The sequence below is a fragment of the Artibeus jamaicensis genome, unplaced genomic scaffold, assembly GCF_021234435.1.
Source record: "Artibeus jamaicensis isolate MK-2021 breed Jamaican fruit bat unplaced genomic scaffold, CSHL_Jam_final contig_519, whole genome shotgun sequence".
Lineage (NCBI taxonomy): Eukaryota > Metazoa > Chordata > Mammalia > Chiroptera > Phyllostomidae > Artibeus > Artibeus jamaicensis.
The window spans coordinates 28440679-28460088 of NW_026521871.1; the positions used below are offsets into that span (position 1 = coordinate 28440679).

Below are 19410 nucleotides of genomic sequence, written 5' to 3' on the forward strand. Positions count from 1 at the left end.
AAAGTGACAGTATTTGGAGGTGGGGCCTTTGGGAGGTGATTAGGACCTGAGTGGGAGCCCTCAGGAATGGGGTTAGTGCCCTTGTAAGAAGAGGCCAGAAAGTCAGGCCACCCTCTTTGGGCTGTGTGAGGTTATAAAAAGACGTCGGCACTCGGCCACCCTCGAGGGGCTCTCTCCGGAACCCCAGCACGCCAGCACCCTGGTCTCAGACTTCTTGCCTCCAGAACTGGAAGAAACGGATTCCTGTTGTTTATCAGCCACACAGTCTCTGATGCTTCGGTGCAGCACCCCAAACTGACTCCGTTAGCTTCCTCCTCCTCGGTTGGAGTCCCTTCTTTCAGTCCTGGTCTAATTTTGAATTTTCAGCCTCTGGACTGTCTTATTAGCCATTCCTCCCAGCTTTGTGTCATTCACAAGTTCACCAGCTGTTCTCCACTTTCACCCGAGCCTATGACAATGATGAGAGGCCCACAGGTCGGCCGCCGTCTTCCAGGTCGCACTGGCCCATCAGCCCTGGCACCGGGCGCGCCTGGAGCGGCTTCTCCCAGCGGACTCTCTGGGCGCGTGTCCACAACTTGTCTACCAGGATATCATAACAAGCTTTGTCAAAAGGCTTCCTTCAGTCAAGTAACACCGTGTTACAGCTTCCTGCTGGTCTGGGCGCCCTATTAACAAAGGAAATGAGCTTAGTTTGGCATGGATGGCTCCTGATGAACTCATGTTGGCTCAGCTAATTGCTTTTTTCTCTTCTTCAAAGAGCTCCACATTGGCCCAGTGACTAAATTGGTGAACAGTAAGTTCTGCCTCACTCCCAACTGGGGGATGTGAATGAAGCACTAAGACACAGTTTTGATAAAGAGCTCAGCCAGGCAGTGAATGCCTCCTTCTTTGGCCTCGCGCCGATTCCTCAGGGTGTGCAGGGACAAGGGTGCGGGTGGGGGGAAGCCGCTTGCCAGCAGTGACACCCAGCCTGGATGGGCTGTGCTCAGAGCACGGCCCTCTGACACCTGGCTCATGGGTCACGTGGACACCTCGGTCCAAACAGGCATCTTCTCCTCTGGCCCCCTCTAGTGCCAGGGCGGCAGTGTGGGAAGGAGCGTCCAGCCGCAGCCTCAGAACTAGCCTTGGAAACTCAGTCCTGGGAGCAGAGCAGGGGGGCTCTGTCCTCCTGCCACCGCCCTACGCTTGCTGTTTTCTGCACAGATGTGAATGACCCTGTCAAGCAGCCCACGGGCCTCCTAACTCCTCTGCTACAATCTGTTCACTGCTGGCGACCAGCACCGATCTTACTTTTTCTACATTCTGGACCCCATCCCCAAGTTCTTAAAAACCTGGGCGATATTGCTTGTCTCCAGGGTTCAGTCACCTCCCTTACCCATTTAAATTTCTCAAAAATTTCTGGACTCTATACATAGAAATTGGCCAGATTGTATGATCACTATGTTTCAAGTTACAATGTACTCATTTTTAATCTGAATAAGAATATGACAAGGTAGCTATTATATCTGTTTTTTAAAAGACTTATTTATTTGTTTGTTTGTTTGTTTGTTTATTTTCAGAGAGAAGGAAAGGGAGGGAAGGAGAAAGGGAGAGAAACATTGCTGTTTCTCACAGGCCCCCAACCGGGGACCTGCCCTGCAACCCAGGCATGCGCCCTGACCAGGAATACAAACCAGCCACCTTTCTGTCTGCAGAACAATGCCCAACCCACTGAGCCACGCCAGGCAGGGCTACTGTATCTGTTTTGGAGATGAAGACACTGAGGTTCTGAAAGGCCCCCTAACCAGTGAGCAATAGAACCGAGACTTGAACCTGGTCTGTCTGGCTTCAAAATGTGAATTCCATCCATCTCTCCATGATGTGACCAGGGATGTCAATCTCGACTCTGTTGCTTTCAGCTGGTACAGAAGAGTACATTCTGCTACTTCCCCAAAATGAAGCTCAGAATGCGTATGCCCATAGAAATTACAAGGGGAGGCTTAGTCTAGCTGGAATAGAACATGTATTACAGGAACGTTATGGATCAGTAAGTCCGGGCAAACTCCCCTGGGAACGCCGTCCCTTCCGATGTGCAAACAGCCCTCTTTACAAACGACCAGAGATCTCAAGTCGTGAGTGAGACGGGGACAGCCTGTTCCAGGCCTGCTGGTGGGAGTAGCCAGAGTTTCTGGTAAAACTGTTGAGTGGCTGGATTTAGAAGGATGAGGAAATAGGTCCTTCAGAGTGAAACATGCTGAATGATGTTCCAGGAGTTTGCTGATAGCCCAAAGGCTTGGCACCTTGGTCACGCTTCCAGAAAATTCTCCGGAAGCACCCCTGCCTTTCCCTATTGTTCCCTCATGGATTGCTTCTGAGGTGTGGGTTTTGCTAATCTCCACCTCATTTGACCCTACTTGCCCCCAAGCTGTGCCCTTTCTCATCGGAGCGGTCACAGTGGTGTTCGAGAACCAAGACTTGAAGAAGTCACTGCCGCTCTCGTATTTCCTGGCTGAGTTCTTTCTCTCCTCTGCCAAGATGATGGGAATGACTAGTCAGAGGAAAGCCTTTTGCCATGGCTTGGCTATGTTGCTTGACCCTTCCAGAGTTCTCTCTCAGCCCCTTCTCTGGAACTTTGTGCGGAGGCCTCTTATGATACCCTGACAGCTGTCCAGCCCGCTGCAGCCTGGCCACACCGGGAATGTGTGCATTTAAACAATGGTGAGGCCAGCCCGTGGCTGGCCCGGATCTGCCCCAGCTCCATGGATTCCATTCTAGGGCAGCAGACCACCAAGCCTGCTGAGGGGTGCAGAAATTAGAACCGAAATTCTGCACATTCGTGTTGTAGGGTGGTGAGTCACAGGGTTGACTCCACGCAGCTGGGGTGATGGGCGGGAAGAGGGCCCAGGCTGTTTGTAGTTAGCCCTGTGAAAACTGGCACAGCCAGACCCCTGGTGTCTTGTGGGTAAAAGAATGTGCTTTGATGAACTTAATCCTTCCGGAAGTCTGCCTCAGGGAACACGAGAAACAGACCAACATCCAGCTAATGAGTAGATTGCCCTCCCTGCCTTTCCCTGGGCCCTCCAAGATGGCGGCAGGCAGCCTTGGGTGGGCAGGTGGTCTTGGGTGGGCCAGCAGCCTTCGGAGTCTGGTGGCTGGAACAGTCAGGCATTTCTCTCAGTCTGCATGGTGGGGAGATCAGAGCTAGCAACCTCTGGGGAGGAGGGCGATGTGCTTCCATAAGTCCATGGAGAGTAACTAGGCACTAGGTTTTTGCTAGACTGCTTGAGAAGTGGGGAGGAGGGGGGAAGCGATTGGCTCCACTCCAGGGAGGAAACAGGTGCATTGAGGCAAAGAAAGTCCAGCCCCCAGTTCCGAGAAAGGCTCTTGACACAGGTCTTTTTCTCCCCCTATTTCAGGCCCTTGGGCTCACCTCTCCCTGTCCCCTTATTTATTTTTTTTAGAAGAGCCTAGTTAATGATCTAAATTCTAGAAAACTTTGCTCTTACCAGAATGAGCTGGCCACAGCCACCCACTGCGGGGAGTCCCAGGCATGAGTTCTTGGAAAGCCCACACTTTGTCTGTCTCTGACATAAACACATGCATACCCCATTTTATTGCACTTCACTTTATTGAGCTTCACAGATCTTGCATTTTTTACAAGTTGAAGGCAAGACCCTCCACCAGCCAAAAGATTACAACCAGCTTTATTGCCATACTCACTTAATTGCAGTGGTCTGGCACCAAACCCACGGTATCTCCAAGGTGTGCCTGGTCCTGTCCCCACATCAAGCCAGGGATCAGCGGGTCCTACCCACTGTGAGTCCTGCTCTTCCTGGCCCCTGGGCTCTCTGCCTCCCTGGTTCCCTGAGGACGGTGCTCCCAGGTGAAAGAAGCATTGTCCTCTGCAGGTGATTAAAGCCCTTTCCCATCACATGCGTCCAATCCTGAAATGGGATGGATTTGGCCCCATCCAAGGCCTGGCGTAATGAAAAGAGAGTTCGTTAGAAGGTCTGGTGCTGATGTTGAATACAGACTAGGCAGAGGAACTCAGTAGACTTGGATTTAATTGGGACCATGATGTTTTAAAATACGTATTTTTAATAAAGCAGTTTCTGACATAGAATCCGACATTTTAAAAGTTAATAATAGCCCTGGCTGGTGTGGTTTCATTGGTCAGAGCATCATCCCATGTGCCCAAAGGTCTCGGGTTCGAACCCCAGTCAGGGCACATACGTAGGTTGTGGGTCCGTGCCCCATTCCGGGAGGCAGCCAAATGTTGTTTCTGTCTCATATCAATGGTTCTTTGTCTCTCTCCCTTCCTCTTTCTCTAAAATCAATTTCTCAAAAGTTAATAACAGTTCAACAGTCTCCAGAGAGTTTGGCCTCCTGGACACTTTGTTAGGTGGAATTACACGAGGGTTGTTGTGGTCTTGGCAAACCTTGCAACGTGCTATGTAAAGACTTAATAAGGGAGCATTTGAGATCCTGCTTACTGGCTGGCGTATGTCACCAATTTGGCTCAAATAAACTCATAAAAATCCTCTAAAAAAAAAAAAAGAAGAAGAAAGAATAAGCCTAATAAGCCTGTCCACATTTTCATGATCTTCAATGACCATTAAATGTCCCACAAAAAAATAGAATTTAGCCTGCTCAGCCAGCAGTGATGTTCTAATAAATAAGTATTTAGTAAAAATAATAAGAATAAGCAAAAGCAAGAACTAGAACTCTTTTTTAAAAATATATTTTATTGATTATGCTATTACAGTTGTCCCATTCCCCCCCTTCATTCCCCTCCACCCTGCACACCCTCTCCCACCCACATTCCTTGCCTTTAGTTCATGTCTATGTGTCATGAAGAACTAGAAATTTTAAAAGCAACACATTCTCCAGTCCTTTCGTCCACATGCTCTCCTAGGACCAGCCTGGCCTTGCGCATCACCGTCCACACCCCCTGTGGACCCGGCCAGCACTCCCTGCCCCTCACCCAAGGGACAGCATTACCTGATTTACCTGATGTCTCTCGACTGGGTCATTTTCCCTCTTTACTTCATGGGCCCTGAAAACTGGCCTTCATCTTTCCGGTGCATTCACTGCACTGTCCCCTCCCCCATGGTCATCACTCTTCTGGGTTTTTTCTTAAAATACAATCCAGGCCCCCTCCTGGGGACACATGTGCCCTCCAGGAGTGGCCATGCCTCACCCTGACTGAATTTCGTGCTGGCCACAGTGAGCTTCGTTTTGTGTTTTTGAGGGGCCTCCTGCACCCCAAGCCCCTTCACATTCCACTCTTCTCTCCTCCTCACCACCAATCTGTCTACTCCTGCTGATCCTTCCCAGGGAGTCTGTCTCTGAGTCTTTCCCCAGACCCTCTGTCCAACACCACCGGGCTTGCTGCCTCCCCCACGGGCTCCCTGACTCCCTGTCCTCTCCCTGCTCAGTGTGTATGTGCTGTGCCGGGTTTTTCTTTATGATGAAATATACCCAACACGAAATTGACCACTTTCACTGTGTGTGGCTGTACAGTGCAATGGCGGTAGTACACTGACACTGTTGTACAGCCATTATCACTCCCCATCTCCGGGTCTTTTCGTCCTTTCCAGCTGCAGCGGCACCCACTGCCCCCAACTCCCCACACCGCCCCCTCCCAGCTCCCGGCAACTGCCATTCTGCATTGCCTCCGTGGGGTTCTCTGTTCTGCGTTCCCTGTGAGTGGAATGATGCCGTGTTTGCACTTTTGTGTCTGGCTTATTTCAGTTCACATAATGTCTTCAAAGTTCATCTACTTCTTATGTAGCGCGTGTCAGAATTCCCTGGTTTTTAAGGAATTGTAATATTTCATTGCATGTCCATATCACAGTTTGTTTAGCCATCCACCCGCTGGTGGACATTTGGGCTGTTTCCACCTTTCGGCTGCTATGAATAATCCTCCGTGAACACTGGCGTACGTACGAGTACCTACTCAAGTCTCTGCCTTCAGGTCTTTTGGCCACGTGCCCAGGAGTGTAAATGCTGGATTAGATTGTCATTCTGATTTTGTCTGAGGAACCGCCACACTGATTTTCACAGTGGCTGCACCATATTTCATTCTTACCGGCAATGCACGAAGGCTCTGATTTTTGCATATCTGACGCAACTCTTGTTTTCTGGGGATTTTTTTGTATTAACTGTCCAAATGGGGGTGAAGCGATATCTCACTGTGGTTTTGAGTAGATGGGGCAATACCATGGTTGCTTCTTCAAAGATCGGTGTACCACAGTAGACTAAAACTTTATAATCTCATCACCTGTGCCTGTCTCGGTCACCTCCACTTCCACGCCTGCAGAAGGCCTGCTCGCAGTCAAATATGGCCAAACAGCTGGACAACCGAGCATGAGTGGAATTTGGTCCAGGTGTCTTTTCAGAACTCAGCATCCGAGCCATCCCCTGTGAAGCAGGCATCGGCCACACAGCTGCAGACTGGCCTGGGCGTGGTCCATCGGTGGCTGAACTGGGAGTGAGGGCCAGTTCTTTGCATTCAGGTGATCTTTAAAACACTCTTGTAGCTAACATAGACGTGGCCCTGCCACCTCATAACTGACAAAATGACTGTCACTGTGACACACCTCCACAGAGGAGACAGGTGGCTCAGTCACACACACTGGCAAGCGACAGCAGCCCGCGGTTAGAGAACTTCAAACTTTTCTCACTTCTTTATACAGGTTATGCTCGAAGTTGCTTGGACCTTCTGTAAGGAAATGCCATTTGAAAACTTGGCAGCATCCCTCATATTTATGGGTCCTTCAGAGGCACACCCACTCAGACGGAGCTGGCCAGGGCAGTGAACAGACAAGTGTGTGCGCTGGCTCGTTTGAGTGACTGCACCCTCTGATGTGCGCCGCACCGTTTGGTCAGGCAGTGGAGTGGTTCAGGGAGGTTTCCCTGGCTGGGCAGTTGCTCTGCTCTCATTCCTGAACATGCCCGTTTGGTTTTGAGAAGGGCATAGGGGTCTCAGGACTTGCCCGTCACTTTTTTCTAAAGGCCAGCACAGCCCACAGTGTGTAAGCGCCCATGCACCTGGTGTGTGCCACGTGGCTGCCTTGCTGAGGGCCAGGAGTGGACAGTGAGCCTGGCGTGCTGCCTGCTGGGCCCTCCAGGGGCCTCCCACTGTCTGCAGTGCCTGGCCCTCTGTAGAATCCTCTGAAGTCTCTCAGAGTTAAGGTCACTGGTATAGGATGTCATGGATGCAGGACTAGAACCCAAGTTGCAAGCTCCCAGACCAGTCCTTCCAACACTGTTGGCCTTGCTGCCCATGGCCACCTGGACCTTCCTGTGGGGAGCGGGGTGAGTCTGCAGCACCACACCCCCGTTTCTGGGTATTGGACGTGGGTCAGTGTTGGTAGGATTCCCCAGTGGGTTGGAGAGTGGACTACAGAGCCCCCATGAGCTCTGGCACAGCAGAAGTACTTCATAGTTGTGTGCCGGGCTGTCAGACCCAGTGACTACCCTAAGACTCAGACCTCTGCAGTGGGACCAGCCACACCAGCCTTCCCTCAAAAGGGCGAGCACAGCCGTCATACCTGGGGATGGACCTGCGGGGTCCAACTCTTCATGTCTGCACTCCTCTCTGGAGCCATAGCCTTCTAGCTCTTGATTTTTTAAAAAAGATGTTATTTATTTATCTTTAGAGAGGGGGGAAGGGAAGGAGAAAGAAGGAGAGAGAAACATCAATGTGTGGTTGCCTCTCCAGCGCCCCTCACTGAGGACCCAGTCCACAACCCAGGCATGTGTCCTAACTAAGAATTGAACCAGTGACCCTTCACTTTGCAGGCTGGCACTCAATCCACCGATCCACAGCGGCCCCCTTTTAGCTTTTTAATGACTCAAGTGGAATTTCTGCATCCAGCCACTGTATGGTCTCTGCCTCAAGGGAAACTAAGGCTCAGAAGGGTTTAGAAACTCACTCAAGTTCACACAGCTCCTAGGGTTAAAACCATTTTTTAAATTCTTTTCAAACTACTTGTTTGAGGTATGGTTGACATGCAAAAAAAAACAACCTGTACGTATTTAATGCATACAGTTCAGTGAGATTGAGAAGAAGTATCTCCCCCAGACACCACCACCACCATCAAGGCCATAGACACATACATCACCTCCCAAAATGTCCTCCCACCCCCTCTTCTATTGTGTGTATGGGGGGGTGGGCGGTAAAATTTGCTATACTTAGCAAATGTTCAGTACACAATTCAATACGAAGCTATAGTATCATAGCAATCCAGAACTTACCTTGCATACTTGAAACTTCCTGCCCTTTGACCATCACCTCCTCATTCCCCTCCCCTCAGCCCCTGGCAACCACCACTCTGCCTCTACCAGTTTGACTGTTTTAGAATCCACACCTAAGTGAGATCATACAGTATCTGTCTTTCTGTGTCTGGCTTTTTTCACTAAAACTGATTTCTTGACTCCCTATACTGTGCATTTGTTTTATCTCATCGTCTCAGATTTCGTCAAACTCCCAGCAGCCAGCCCCTTTCTAGGAGACCTCTCCTGGGGAGGAAGTAAGCGTCGGGTCCCAGCTACCCGTGGAGTTTGGACAGCCCAGGTGTTTGTTTGCATGTGGCCAGGCTCCCCCAGGCCCAGCTCCTCTGTCCCCGCACAGCGTGGGCTTTGTCTTTTCAAAGCCACCCTTTCAGGTTTGACTTTACTGTGGGCTTAAAGTCAGACACATGCAGGTTCAAATGCCAGCTCTGCCTTCAACCGGCCACTTAGGTAGACCAGCAGCAGCTGTGAACAGGGGATCATGTACGTCACCTCCCTGGCAGAGTCTGCCTGTGCAATAAATAGATGGTTAACACTCTGGCACTAGCACTGGGTCTCTACAGTACAGCCTATAAGTTGGAGAAAGACTCAACACCCCACTGGGGCGACGAGGCGGGGTGGGGGACAGAGAAACACAGCTTTGGTCAAAGGCCAAGGTCAGAAAGAAGGGCAATGGTTTTGGCAAGAAGACACAGGAACTGAGAGAGACGTTAAATTTTCGCTCTATGTATTGATGAAACATTTTAAATTTAAAAGCTTTTACTGATGCTTTATTTCAAAAGTGTTGTGTGTTCATTATAGAAATATTAGGAAATACAGAGACATACACACATGTCACCGTGGCCCCATCACCCAAAGAGAGCCATGGTCTCCCCAAGTTTTTCTCCGCATATTCAATTAGTCCCTATAAGTTTTCTAAATTAGGGACTATATTCTTCTCCAAATAATGAGGTATTTTTCTGAACCTCTAAGATGTTACAGCTGTCTTTCCAAGCTAATAAGGCTACCTGTCCACCCTGATTCTAAGAGGCTGCCTCCTATTTCACCATGAAGTTGGACCACCCTCTATTTAAATTCTGCGTTGAAAGGTGGGATAATGGACGTGGCATGAGAGGAGAAAGGTACAGAGGGACCCTGACCCAAGTCCAGGGGCCCGTCACTCTCCTGGGTGCTCCATTCTCTGCCCCAGCTGATGTCAGGCTTGAATGACCTTGACCAGACAGGTGTTTTGGCCCCCTTTGGCCCTTCCGGGGACAGGCCTTTCTGGCCCATGGGGAGCCCCCTAGGCCCGCAGTCTTCCAGTGGGTCCTGTACAAACAGCAGTAGAGAGGACGGGCGATGGTGGGGCCAGGCCAGGCGCAGCATGTGCACAGGGGGAGCGCCGACCGCTCCCTAGCCCCACGGTCCAGGGCAGCCCGAGCACAAGAGCACTGGACAGAGTCCCAGGTGCGGGGCAGGTCTGGTCCACAGCCCTCCATGTTCCTCTTGGTGGAACTTTGAGGCTCACCTAGTTCTGGGCTCGGCCCTCTCTGGGAGCATCACAAATGAGAACGAAACTGAATCCCATGAGTGCTAAATGGAAAAACCCACAGAATAAGGTCAGTAATGCCAGTGGTTTCTATTGGCCTGGATGAAAAGGCAGGAAGAAAAGGCATCTTGTGGAAAGGAGCCGTCAGGAACCTTCAAGATCTTGGAGGGCTGACAGTGCTGACTGTTTGGTGTGGGCCAAATTAGAAACAGCCCGGCCGTGTCTCCGCCGCCACAGGCATCACAGTGCCCACAGGCCATGCTGGGGGTCTCTGGGACCCTCACAGAAGGATCCCAGGGTGCAGCCTGCTCCTGTGGGTGCAGCCTCAGCTCTCCATCTGTAATAGAAGGGGATGAACTCAAGGGTCTCAAAGTCCCGGCCAGCTTCCCATGATTCTTGGGAGCCACCCAGGTTTCCTAAGGAATTAAAGGCCTTTGGCAGGAGGCTCTCCAGTGTGATGCAGTGTTCATCTAGGAGCAGGGCCTCTGGGTGACCCTGCAGGGACACGCCCCAGCCAGGATGGCACTGCCTTCTGTGGGACAGACTCACTTCTGTCCTGCTAAAGAGAGCCACAGCCTGTGGTCCCGAGCCAGCAGCTGAGCACAAGGCACTGACAAGCCTGGGTTTTTATCTTGGCTCCTCCTTTTCCAGCTGCAGGGTCCCCTCCTCTGGCAATGAAGGTATGGGTCCCTCCATGCTCAGCTCCCTGTCTGGACCCATAGAAGAGGGACAATGGACACCCAATAGAGGAAGAGTTCTCCCCACCCCCAAAAAGGGCTGTGTCTGGAGCAGGGAGCCCACACACTCACCTTTCCCTCACCTTTGTCTCCAAGGTCACTCCCAGAAGGCCTGGGAGAAAAGCCAGGTTCAAGGTGAGCGGTGGAGCCCGGGGACCAGGGTGGTGACGCGCAGGCACTCTCGTTGCAGGGAACAGCAGCCTCTTCCAAACTGAGCTCTGCCCACAGCGCTGGCAGGACCTGTCCCCCAGTAAGTGCCGCAGCAGCACCCAGGACACCCGGAAGGAGACCAACAGCATGTGGGGCCTCATGGTGGTCGCCCAGCTGCTGGCGGGCATCGGGACGGTGCCCATTCAGCCGTTCGGGATCTCCTACGTGGACGACTTCTCGGAGCCCAACAACTCGCCATTGTACATCTGTGAGTCGCAGGCCTGAAGAGGGCTGTGGGAGAGAGGGGCGCTGCGGGTGGGGTGGGGGCTGCGGTGACCCGTGCCTAGGCCCCTCTTTGCCCCACGATGCTGCAAATGAGTGCAGAGGTTTGGGGGACGGACGGACCGGGTTTCAATGGCAGTTCTGGCACCTGCCCGCTGTGGGATTGGGGCAGCCGTCTGAGTGGCAGGGCCCCAGGTTCCTCCTCTGCAGGGTGGGGCTGACAGTGTGCACTGGGCAGCTGTGGGACCACATGCAGTCACAGTATGTAACCGTTTAGCCCCATGGTGGGCACAGGGATGCTCCTTGTCCAGCAGCAGCTCTCGGTGCTGTTTGGTCCTCCAGGCCTTGGCCAGGGTGACTGTCCGAGCCTGATGGACAGGTGGGTCTCAAAGAAGCACATGCGAAAAAGATAGATGACGTTAGAATGCTCAATCCTTCTCCTAGCCCACGCCACACTGCACAATCTCAGGGCCTACACCCCAGACATGACAGACTGCACCCACGACTCTGTGGCCTCACGAGCTCCTGCCAGGGCCTCCAACATTGTCCCTACAAAGAGCTTTGCCAACCAGCACTGCTCTGGGCGGCATCCGTAAATGCCAGGGAGGTGCTTCCCTCCTGGCAAGTGGATCTCTCGGGCAGCTGCCTGGAGGAGAAACTGCTTCGATTCTGTACATCTTAGGATGTTGAGTGGTTCTGACATTGTCTGTGGGAGATGCCATAGGTGTGGACCTGTCAGTGTCAGGGGACAGATGGGGTGACATCTCAGGCATCCTTCAGCTAGGGAAAGAGCCTGAAGCTGCCACACCCACTCAGTCCCCCTCAGCCCCCCTCAGCCCCCTTTCCCCTGCTTTCCTTTCCAGCCATCTTATTTGCCATCTCTGTATTTGGACCGGCTTTTGGGTACCTGCTGGGCTCCGTCATGCTACGGATCTTTGTGGACTATGGCAGGGTGGACCCAGGTGAGTGTGTGTGATGATGCCCATCCCATTGCTAGTTTCATGAAACCACCTCCCCACCTCTCCCTACCTCCCATCCCCAGCCAATCAGGGCAGAGAATGAAGCTTCAGCGGCAAATGCTCACCGCCGGGTGCACGCTGCTGCTGACCTTCAGAGAGCCGGGAGCAGGGGGTGTGTGCCTCCTCCCCTCACCACGGCACGTGTTGGATGCTAAGAATGAGGGGGGCGCACTGCTGAAAAAAATCACACTCTTTCTGACCTCAGTAAGTTTGCAGCTCAGGTTAGTTGCAGAGAAACCTTGAGATACAGGAAGGGCCTCAGGTATTGCCACCACAGGTGCCTGTCTTGGTGGTGGTATTAAAAGTCATTCCTGCCAGCCAGGAGTTGTGGCTGGGAGGCAGCTGTGAGCCAGCCCCTCAGCATGACACCCCTACCCACACCCGCACGCAGATCCGAGTCTGCCCACTCACACAGAATGTGGGCATGTGTTAAACCCGACCATGCTCCACAGACTGCCGCCTCCAGGACCACCAGAGCATGGTGGCACCTGCGTGGTATCCTCTGCCTGTGCTTCCAACAAAAGGGGAAAAGCCAGGGGGTCTTTCTGTTTCAGTTTCAAGCCATCTTTGCCCTTTCGCTGGCACTGTCTGTGTTGGTTCCTGACTCTTAGTTAACCAAAGGACTCTCCGCTAAGCTCCTGCTTCACCAGGAACAGTGCCCAGGGATGCTGGCCATTGTTCAGCTGAGGGCCCTTCTGCTCCGTCTCCTCCCTCCGTGCCTAGGGAGTGTCTTACAAAGAGAAACGCAATGCAGACTCTTAGATGTGGGAGGGAGACTTGCCAGGAGAAAGCATCTCCTTGGAGGCCAGGCATCTGACTTTGGGAGGGCTGTTTCCTCAGGCTACCGAGGGTTATGAGGCCTCCTTCCTTTGGGATCAAATACGGCTGGGCAGTGGTAGCATTCGGTCGTCAAGAGCTCAGGTTTGAACACCTGGAAGACATAGGTTTGAAACCAATCAATCACCTTAACCTTAAATAAGGGCAAGGGCAACCTCTCTGAGCCTCAGTTTCCTGATTGGCTAGAAGTGGGTGGACATAGCTCCTACCTCATAAACTTACTGGGGGAACCCAACAGGATAAGAAACATAGACATGTGGTCTTGAGCCGGGCCTGTGTTGAGCCCCGAGAGAGTCACAGCCAAGGATTGGGAATAAACTAAGGTGAGGCCAAGGCCCTGATCCCATCAGCCTGGGGGCTCTCTGGTGCTGTGCTTCATGCTCAGGGGCCTCTGCTTCCTGGGAAGACCAGAATGGCCAGGATAGGGAATGTCAACTTGACCCAGGTTGTAGTTCATGGATTTGCCTCTTCTCCATCGTGAGGCAAACATGCCTCTAATCAGAGGGTCTCTTCCCAGTAAGGTGAGATCATGTGTTCATCCAGCAAGTGTTTATGTCCTTTGCTTTCTCTTCAGCCTCAGTTAACTTGAGCCCCGGAGACCCCCGATGGATTGGAGCCTGGTGGCTGGGCCTGCTCATTTCCTCAGGCTTCTTGGTCCTCACCTCCTTCCCCTTTTTCTTCTTTCCTCGTGCAATGCCCAGAGGAGCGGAGGTAAGGCTCAGAGAGCCCGTAACTCTACCTATAAGAGTTTAAGAAAGGGAGGCAGCAAGTTAAGCAAATTCTGGGTGGAATCTAAATGGATCTCATGATACAGGACTTCTCAGAGTCTGGGGGAAGTGAGAGCGCTGGTGAATCTACAAAAGATGGTATCTCATCAGTGTCCCCTTCCCCGTGGTACATCCGGGGATGTGGTTCAGGAAACACTGAGCTCATCTACACTGGGACAAAGAGGGAAGAGCCAATGAAAGCTGAGTATGTGACCTGGCGCAGCTGACGTTTGTATCGCATGGGGCCCATGGTGTCTGAGCCTGAGGCGCTGAGAAAGCAGGGTGAGGGTGGGCCGAGGGAGGAGCAGAGTGTGAGCAGACTGACCTTCCGCACATCTTTCAGTCCCGTCTGTTGGGGAAGGAAATCAGGAAAGGATGAGAATGGAAAACAGGGATGGGAAGTGTGGGCGGGCACTTGGATGCTGGGCCGATGGGTCTAGAACCTGTTCTGACCCCATGAAGTTCTGGGGTGCTGCAGTGATGGGGTTACCAGTCCGGTGGCAACATGGCAGTTGGGTTGAGGTTGGGGTCAGGAAGGAAGGAAGACTGGAAATCTGAAGAAGCTGGTATGGAGACAGGGCGGGCAGCAGAGGGCCAGGGGAGTGGCTGTGGCAGCCGAGGCCAGGGCGGGGATAGATGTTCTTGGAGGCACTACTGAGAGGGACTCAGCAGCGACCTGGATTGGAGGAGAGGAGGGGCTACCATTAGTGCCAAGGTTTTGAACCAGACGCAGAACTTGGCATTCGGCGTTGAGGTGTGTGGGATCTTGGCCTGGCTTTGGGAGGACAGGCTGGGGCAGGAGGATGGGGGCCTGTTTGGGGGAAACACTTCAGAGGTTGGCAGCACACTGTGGTGTTTTGGGGTAGCCACAACAGACAGGCAAGGGGTGAGATCCGGTCAGACCCTTTAGGGCATCGGTCATGGGGAAGATAGATATCAAATAATGTGCCCAGAGATATGTTGAGAGGCATTGGCATGGAAGCGTTCTGGTCAGCAGCCAAAGCACTGGGCTCACTGACAGACAGGTAGCATTTACTTTAAGAGACTGTTCTCTGGACAACCCCCCCCGCCACTCACACCTCGGGCAGCTCATGGCTGCCCAGCCCGAGCCACTGAGACCAGAAGGGTCAACGGTCTAGGAAGCGTGGTTGCAGGGAACCTGGGCCATTAACACTCATCTTCTTTGCTGCCTTCAGCGGTCTCCTGCCATAGCGGACGAGGCGAGCAAGATGAAGGTCAAGCCAGGAGGCTCCCTGGTGGATTTCATTAAACGTAACTCACTGACCCAACAAAGCCCTGGGTGGGCTGGCTTGGGCGGGGTGGGGGCGGGCATCAGGGAGTACCCGAGTGTGCAGCCCACGTGGTATTGTGTGTGATAAGGGCGTTAAGAGCAGGTGGTCTGTAACTGGCCCATCTCACCGGAGGGGCTCTGCCAACAGACAGATTCCAGCAGAGCCAGTCCCACCCCACGTCCCTCTCTCTCCTCCCTTCACACGGAGGTGGCTGTCATGTGAGGCCAATGTCCAGTGAAGGCCAATGTCCACGGGCCAGTGAAGTCCTTGGTGCCCAGACTCTGCCCTGTGGCATAGCAGCACTGTGTGGAGGGAGGAGGCAGGCAGTGGCCAGTGTCACAGTCTCCATGACGGCCGCAGCCCGCGAAGGCCTGGCCCCTGACGGCAGTGTGTTTGCAGGCTTTCCCCGCATCTTCCTGAAGCTCCTAATGAACCCACTCTTCATGCTGGTGGTCCTGACTCAGTGTACCTTCTCCTCCGTCATCGCCGGCCTCTCCACGTTCCTCAACAAGTTCCTGGAGAAGCAGTATGGCGCCTCTGCGGCCTATGCCAACTTCCTTATCGGTGAGTCCCGGCCAGACCGGACACCAGGAGCCAGAGAAGGACTTGCCCAGGAGAAAGAATTTTAAGGACAAGTTTCTTGGTTGGCAATCTGGAGTGCTTTTAGCAGGTACCTGGGGTCCCTTTTGTTCCAGGCTGGGGGCTGCCTTCCTCCCCGTCAGAGGGGCTGGAAGCCTGACCGCCCCCGTCGTCGGGGGCAACCAAGGAAAGAGAGCATCCGTTTGGTGTTAGGTAGTGCTCCTGGTCTTGTTCCTTCTTCTCAAGGGCTTGAAGACATTTGCTGGGGGAGGGAGCATGTGACCCAGGGGTTCTCAGCTCTGGCTGCACTTCAGGCTCTCCTGCAGAGCTTTAAATGATGCAGATGCCCAGGCCCCACCCTCCCTCAATGAAATCAGAGTCTCTGGGTGGGGCCCAGCTTTAGGGCGTTTTGCCAGTGAGGTTGAGAAGCACTGATGTAGTCCCATCAAGTATCCAAGTGAATTACTGGACCCAATCCACAGGTGAGCTTGATCATATACATGGGGCACAGTGGTCAGGGTGTGAACCCTGATGTCCTCTGTGGCCCTTGGTTGTGACCTTACTCTTCTAGCCTTAGGCCTCTGACTAGCAGGCAGAGGGCACCACCAGAGCCTTGCTTATCCCATGTGGTCACAGTGAGGATGCAATGAGGGGTCAGGCAAGGAAAGGTACTAAATAAATGCACATTCAACCCACCTCCATCTGGCTGCAAGGGTCCCACTTCCTTCTTTATTCTTTGCATAGGCAGGGTCATCTTCTAGGTCAAGATCACTCTGTAGATGTGCCTGGCAAATAGTAAACACTCAACTAATGTCAGGTATTACATTGTAATGGAACCTATCAAACGTTCCTTCAGGAACTGCGCCCCTTCTTCATGGTCCAGCTCGGAATCTGTGCCCACACACACTCCCAGGCCTGTGCACACAGACCCGCCTCTCTCTCGCTCTCATACCCCCTCTCTTCTCCCCGCCCCCCAGGTGCTGTGAACCTCCCCGCTGCAGCCTTGGGGATGCTGTTTGGAGGAATCCTCATGAAGCGTTTTGTTTTCTCTCTGCAAACCATCCCCCGTGTGGCTGCCATCATCATGACCATCTCCATCATCTTTTGTATCCCTCTCTTCTTCATGGGGTGCCCCACCCCGGTCGTGGCGGAGGTCTATCCCCCCAGGTAATGGGAATGAGGGGTGAGAAGATACCCTTTGCTGAGGCCAGAGCCTGGCTCTGGCTGCCACGCCTCCTCCTTTCTGCTTCCTCAACTCTTCTCTCCTTTTCACTTTTTTATCTAATCTCTTATGTGAATACTTAGAAAACTGGGTGTTGAATAAAATGATGAATTCTAAGAAATCAGAGGGTCCTAGTGGGCCACCAGCAGTCAGGGTTAGGGTTCTGTTTGGTTTCGATTTGTTTTTTGGTCTTTGTTTTAAATGTCAAAAACCAATTAGTTTGGTTTCAAGATGAATCTGGGGGGCTGTGAGCCCCAGGAACCAGGAAATTGACTATGTTTTGCCAGTATCAGCTCCGTGCCAGCTAGAACTACAGAGTCTCATTGAACTGCTGAAGAAAGATGAGAGAAAGAGACTGGAAAAGATCTGGAAGAGAACAATGAAAGCAATGGCAGGCTTAACAATAAGGGCAGGCAAGGAAGAAGGCAGGGAAATTAGACCTGTTGGTTCACGTACAGCAACAAGGCCCTAAGTTTTAGATCTGGCTTTGTGTTGAGGAAGAACTTTAGAGGCTTACAGAGGGAGGACGCTGAGCAGGGAGCCTTTAGGTTTTTTTCCTAGGGGCTACCTCTCAACCCCTTCTTCTGTCTAACTTCGCCTAATGAGGTTACAACATTTGGGATGCCACATCTTTCAGCCTTGGCATTTTCTCCGTCTTTCTCTTTGAAATAACCTCTTCTGTCTTTGGTGGGGAATAGAAGAGGGGGTGAGCGGGAGGGAAGGGTTGCTGGGGACGGGGCCCCCCTGGTTCGTATCGGTCTCCTGCAGGCTGACTGTAGACAGAGAGAAGCCGGGCAGGCCCTGGGCCTCTGGAGGCTTTCACTGGGAGTTACAGGAGTTAGCTCAGGGCTTCGTCATCAGTCTGGGTTCTAGTGCTGGCCCTGCCCTCGCTAGTTGGGGAAATTGCTTAACTTATCTAATCTTCGGTGTTCTTATCCACAAAGAAGAGCGTTATAATTTTGGAATTATTGTGATGGTGTGCATGAAAAGCCCCTGGGCACTGTGCCCGGCACAGAAGAGACGCCCCGTTAATGTGAACTATCATCAGTGTAACTATTTTTAGCAAAGCTCTGGACTGTGTTTGTCAGCCCTGTCCCAACCGTCCCCAAGATCCTGGATATCAGATATGAAGACTGGTGGGGATGGTGAGGCCAGCCAGTGAAATCTCCTTGGTGGACGCTGAGGGGGATAGAAGGCCCCGGGCAACGTCTGCATAGTCCTAGAGACACCAGCCATCTAGACCCTCCCCCAGCTCGAGCCCAGGTAGCAGAAAAGGGACGAGAAATATTGCCTGGGTCTTTTGCGTAGCATCCACTGTCTCTCTCATTAGAGTCCTGCATGGTTATTTGTCTTAACCACTTCTACAGCGGGGGGAGGGGGGGCAGTTGCCAACCTGGTCCTTCTGACCAGCAGTTGGTTGGTGTGGGCTCCCAGTGGCAGAAGGATCGGAGAGGTGCCATGAGCTCCGACCAGCAGCCAGTTCACCATTGGCCCCAGCAGGCATAAATCAGACCCCAGGGCAGTGCTGGCCCAAGACAGAGCCTCACAGGCACGCTGACCAGGCGGGAACTCGCACTGGGCCGGAGCGGGGAGGTTTTCCTTTGGTCTCGCTTTGTTTGAGTCCCTGTTTCCTGTGTCTCTGGCAGCACATCAAGTTCTATATACCCGCAGCCGCCTGCTTGCCGCAGGGACTGCTCGTGCCCAGACTCCATCTTCCACCCGGTCTGCGGAGACAACAGTGTAGAGTACCTCTCCCCGTGCCACGCGGGCTGCAGCCTCGTCAACCTCAGCACCATAGCCTCCAAGCAGCAGGTAAGGGCAGGAGGAGCCCCGCAGGGTCCCCGCACTCAGCGTGTGCCCTCAAAGACAGCTCCTCCGCTCCAGGACGGGCAGGGGGCCAACCACACCGTCCTCATTGCCCCCATCCTGGCCTCCAGGTTATGGCCTCCCTCTCTCTACTTGCCCTTCTCTACGGTCATGACTAGATGCCTACAACCAAAAGTCGATTAAAGAGTGGCCAATGTTCAAGAAATGCTCATTCCTGGAGTAGAAACCGGCCAAAGCACTCCTCCAGCTGAGGCCTTCCAGTCTCATCCTGACAGCTCCTAGTGGGGGTCTTTGGGTCCTGCCCTCTGGCTGTGTGCTAAAGCCCCATGGACAGGCCCAGAAAAATCAAGGGCAGAGCATCCTCTGGGATGTGGACCTGGAAGGGTTGAGCTGGAAGCAGTGATCAAGGTCATTATGTTCACCCCCTCAGCTCCCAGGTGTGGCCACACAGCTGGCCCAAAGTTGTGTAGTTATTGAGGGGCAGGTCTGAGTCTAGAACCCAGGACTCTGCCTCTGTCTGGAGGCGCATCTGTTCAAAGTCAAGGTCCTGGCCACCAGCCTTCCACACATACAGTCCACGTTCACTAGTTCACTTGGAGAGGTCCTGTCAGCCCTCTGAGCGCTATGACTCCTGGCCTTCTAGGATCAGCCAGCAGCAAATTAACATGAGTTAGCTCAACAAATCACCGACACCCGACACAGCCATGCATGCTGGGGATTTAGTGGTGAGCCAGATGAGGTTCCTGCTCTCGTGGAGTTCACATTCTATCAAATACACACACAGTTTAGTTTTCGGAGGTAACTCATGCCATCAAGAGACTTAACGAACAGAGTGTGCCTGGGGGCCTCCCCGAAGGGGGTGACGTCAGAATTGTACCTCCAGAAGAAAACCC

The 19410-nt window shown here is 52.9% G+C and overlaps 1 protein-coding gene across 1 annotated transcript in view; it reads left to right on the forward strand.

Annotated features, from left to right (window-relative positions):
- The window catches only part of SLCO2A1 (solute carrier organic anion transporter family member 2A1), a 76097-nt gene that overhangs the window by 46450 nt on the left and 10237 nt on the right, over positions 1-19410 (forward strand). Inside the window, exons 4-10 of the mRNA XM_053669211.1 lie at positions 10733-10960; positions 11838-11936; positions 13405-13541; positions 14794-14869; positions 15289-15453; positions 16446-16635; positions 18337-18502. Of these exons, the coding sequence (XP_053525186.1) occupies positions 10733-10960; positions 11838-11936; positions 13405-13541; positions 14794-14869; positions 15289-15453; positions 16446-16635; positions 18337-18502 (1061 nt within the window). The remainder of the gene's footprint in view (positions 1-10732; positions 10961-11837; positions 11937-13404; positions 13542-14793; positions 14870-15288; positions 15454-16445; positions 16636-18336; positions 18503-19410) is intronic.